The sequence below is a fragment of the Carassius auratus genome, chromosome 22 (genome assembly GCF_003368295.1).
Source record: "Carassius auratus strain Wakin chromosome 22, ASM336829v1, whole genome shotgun sequence".
NCBI lineage: Eukaryota > Metazoa > Chordata > Actinopteri > Cypriniformes > Cyprinidae > Carassius > Carassius auratus.
In genome coordinates, this window is record NC_039264.1 from 19,135,211 (window position 1) to 19,139,559 (window position 4,349).

Here is a 4,349-nt window from a genome sequence, read left to right on the forward strand (position 1 = left end):
CGACTCACAGCTACAGCAGCTGAAGCAAACGTGAGGGCGCCTCCATTCGTAAACGCGCCCTTAACTCTTCCGCTCCCTCATGCTACTAACCATTTTTCTGTTCAGTGGCCTCCAGCTCCAGATTTGTCAGAAGGCAGAGGGTACCAAGACCTATTAGTGCACAAAAAAAAATTCACCGAACCCTCTTAAGCCAGCCCCTCTAAATCCAGCCCATCCCTTATCTACCATAGCTAACACTTTCTAACTGAAAAAACTGCTGACTACTCTTGGTTCGGATTTATAGAACGGCTACAGGGTGTCCGGTCAGAACATTAGGTCTCACACCAGGAATGTACTTCAGGGTGATTTATTGTGCAAAGATGTGTGTGGTTCTGTAAATATAAAACAGTATACAAATATGAATAAATGAATAAATACACATTAACAGATCTTTACAGCAGTACTTAAATACTCATAAGTAACAGCATTGTAAATTATCTAAATATAATATATATATATATACAAACACAACTCAGAGTTCTATTAAATGATCGCACTACTGCACTGTGCGTCTAGCTCACGTGCCTAGCTCGTCCGGTGAACAAGCCCGAACATGTTCCCTGAGATGCGTCTTAAGTCTATGCATTATAGCCTAATATGCAATAACATTAAATATTCTATCAAACAAAAACACAGGCGAAATATAACATTTTGTCAACAAGAAAATGTGCAAATATAATAAACAAATGTAAACATTTAGGCGGAATGCCGCGGTAGCGGTCATTAATCTCGCTTGTGAACTTATCATACATTTAATTATGTAAATGTACTTACGATTAGTTGCACGCACACATATATCCACACAATCCTTAAACGGGCCACTTCTAACTAATTTAACTATGAAATATTAACTATAAACATATCAACACATCCAGCCCCTATAATGTCTTGGTTCTCACTCCGCGGAAAGATTAGGAACAGTCCAAATCACGAACACAGGCGGGAGGGTTCGGAAGAGTTCACTTTCAAGGGGTGGCCTTTTTTACAGCCGCCCCCAAATTCACAAGGTGAATTTGAACAACAAGGGCCTTACTAAGTATTGCAATGTCATTCAGCCAAAGGAGGTAGACAGATGATCTTGGTCACTGGCCTTAGGTAAGTTCGGTCTTTCACTTTGATCTCAGCTGATCTGACTCTGTTATCCTTCCCAGGGAAAACTTGAACAATCCTTCCAACAGGCCAAAGTGCACGAGGTAGCTGTGGATCCACAATCATAACAGTTTCACCTATCTGTAGGTTGTCTGTTTCTGACATCCATTTCTGTCTGGTTTGAAGGCTGGGTAGGTAGTTATGGATGAATTGCCTCCAAAAGTGATCAGCTAACAGTTGACTATGCCTCCATCTCCGTCGACTCAGAAGCTCAGAATCCTGGTATGTCACTTGGGGAAGTGAGGCGTCCCGCCGCCCCATCAGCAGAATGTTGGGTGTAACTGGGTCAGGGTCAGCAATGTCTGAAGATATGTAACCAAGAGGTTTGGCATTGAGGATCCCCTCAATTTCAATGAGAACAGTCCGCAATACTTCTTCAGTGACTGTCTGTGCTCCGAGTGTCACTTGTAGGGCTGTTTTCAAGGATCGAATTTCCCGTTCCCAGCATCCACCAAAATGTGGGGCATTAGGTTGATTGAATGTAAACCTAATTTGCTGGCTTGCCAGTTGAGCTTGGAGCTCAGGTTGAAGAGCAGTGTAGGCATCCCGAAGTTCCCTTTCACCACCTTTGAAATTCGTTCCCTGATCTGACAGGATTTCGAAGGGTTTCCCTCGTCGAGCAATGAAGCGACGAAGGGCCATCAGGAATGAGTCACTGTCCATACTTGTGAGGAGATCAATATGCACTGCACGGGTGGTCATACACTTGAAGATGATCCCCCAACGCTTCTCATTTCGGCGTCCAAACTTTATGAGATAGGGACCAAAGCAATCTATACCTGTTGAATAGAAAACTGGCTGGTGAATTCTTAACCTGGCAGGTGGGAGATCTGCCATCCTGGGGGGATGCGGTTTAGCCCGCCATTTTTGGCATTCAGCGCATTGGCGTTGGTGGTGTTTAACTGCTGCTCGTCCTCTTAACACCCAGTATTTTCTCCTGAGCTCCGCAAACACCCTCTCTGGTCCAGGGTGATGCAAACAGTCATCATAGTCTTTGATAATTAGTTTGGTGAGTGGGTGATGTGGATCAAGGACAATGGGGTGAATGGTATCCTCGTCTAGTTGACTGATTTGTCGTAGGCGACCGCCAACACGAATGAGATTGGTTCTGATATCTAGTTCTGGGGCTAGGCAAAGCAGTCGACTATTGCTTGGTAGAGGTTTACCAGATTTCAAGTGCAATATCTCATCTGGGAATGATTCTGCCTGGATCTGTCGAAGGGCTGTGAGCTCAGCTTCTATGTAGTTTTCTGCAGTTACAATGAAGGGAGAGCTTTCTGATGATGGCTGTATAAGAGCTTTTAAGTAGTCTGTGAATGTGCAAAATTTATGAGGATCTGGCAGTGACAGATCAGAGGTTAACAGTCCACAGAAAGTTGACCTTTTCAGCTCACCGTCTTCACTTATGTGAGCTAGTGGTGGCATTTCTGGCCAGCTGTCTGGTCTTTGTCTGAGGAATGCTGGGCCTTGGTTCCATCTGCTGTCTTTGTTGAGATCAGAGGGAGACTTTCCTCTTGTAATTGCATCTGCTGGGTTGTCGGATGACTGTACGTAACGCCAGGTGTCAGATTCAGTCAAGTCCTGTACTTCTGCCACTCTGGTCCCCACAAACACCTTAAAGCGACAGGAATCTGACAAAAGCCAAATTAGCACTGTGGTGGAATCAGACCACAGTGTGACACTACTGAGTGGTAACGTTAGCTCTGCCTTCAGGACTTTAGCAAGCTGTGCACCTGTGAGTGCTGCACACAGCTCAAGACGAGGGATGCTCTGCTGTTTCTTGGGAGCAACACGAGACCTAGCTGTTACAAAGGCCACCTCCACTTTACCTTGAGGGTTCTCTGTTCTTAAGTATGCCACAGATCCATACGCCTTCTCTGAGGCATCACAAAATATGTGAAGTTGCCTAATGCTACTAGAGCAGTCTAGTTCCTTGCTGCAGTAACATCTGGGCAAACTGATATTCTGCAGATCTTCCAATTCACTCTCCCAGTGTTTCCAAGAGTCTAATAGGTCCTCTGGCAGCCTGGGGTCATCCCACTCCCTTTGTTTGTCCCACAACCTCTGCACTATCACCTTGGCTCGAGTGGTGAAGGGTACAATATAGCCAAGGGGATCATACTGGCTGGCAAGGATCTGGTAGATGCTTCGCATTGTGGGCACTTCATTGTCTGGTTTGCGTCGTTTGTAAGAGAGGGTATCTGATTGGCAATTCCAGTGCAGGCCAAGTGTTGATTCCTGAGCTTCTTGGTGGCCTTCGCTGAGCCAGAGGATGCTACTCGGTGACTGAATGTCAGCTGGCAGATGGCTGATAACTGAAGGGTCATTGCTTGCCCACTGTCGTAACTCAAAGCCACCAGATGCTAGAAGGTTACAGAGTTTGTCTACCAGATTCTTGGCCATGTCACGGGAGGCGAAGCTCTGGAGGCAATTGTCCACATAGAATGACTTCTCCACTGAAACTTGTGTGTCCTCTCCAGGCTGGCTGTGATCTAGAACATGCTTCTGTAAAGCAAACGATGCACAACACGGACTGCAAGTGGTCCCGAAAGGCAGTACCTGCCATTCATATACATCTGGGGTTCTGTCTCTTTGCATGTCTCTCCAGATGTATCTCAACAGAGGTTTATCTTGTGGCAAGAGGCGTACCTGATGGAACATGCCGCGGATGTCACTACTGATGGCAACAGAGTGCTCCCGGAAACGCAGAAGGACTGCCAGGAGAGATGGACCAAGTGTTGGTCCAGGTAACAGTAGCTCGTTCAGGTTGTGTCCTTGATATGAGAATGAACAGTTAAAAACCACCCTGTTCTTCCCATTATGCTGCACCATGTGATGCGGGATGTACCAGGCTTCCTTTGTCTTGTCCACTTGCTCCTGACTAAGTTTGACAACGTAACCAGCTTGCACTAACCTGGCCAGCTCCTCTTGGTATGCTGCAGTTAGAACAGGGTCCCTTTCCAGACGTTTCTCGGTTCCTCTCAACTGTGGCAGGACTGCTTCCTTTGGAGCACAGAGGCGAGGCATGTTCTTGACACGGAGCAGAGGAGTAGCATATCGCTGGATACCATTAACATCCACTCTCACTGTGTTTTCTTGCAGAAGCTGAATGGACTCTTTGTCTTGGCGTGATCTGGTAATCACCTTTTCACTCTGGTAGG

The 4,349-nt window shown here is 46.3% G+C and overlaps 1 protein-coding gene across 1 annotated transcript; it reads right to left on the reverse strand.

Annotated features, from left to right (window-relative positions):
* Positions 1-246: 246 nt before the first annotated feature.
* LOC113039919 (uncharacterized) lies at positions 247-4,016 on the reverse strand. The gene is made up of 2 exons (XM_026198084.1): positions 814-4,016; positions 247-371 (listed from the first exon to the last, which is right to left on the reverse strand). The coding sequence occupies exon 1, from the start codon at positions 3,847-3,849 to the stop codon at positions 1,087-1,089; it is 2,763 nt and encodes a 920-aa protein (XP_026053869.1). The 5' UTR covers positions 3,850-4,016; the 3' UTR covers positions 247-371; positions 814-1,086.
* Positions 4,017-4,349: the final 333 nt, after the last annotated feature.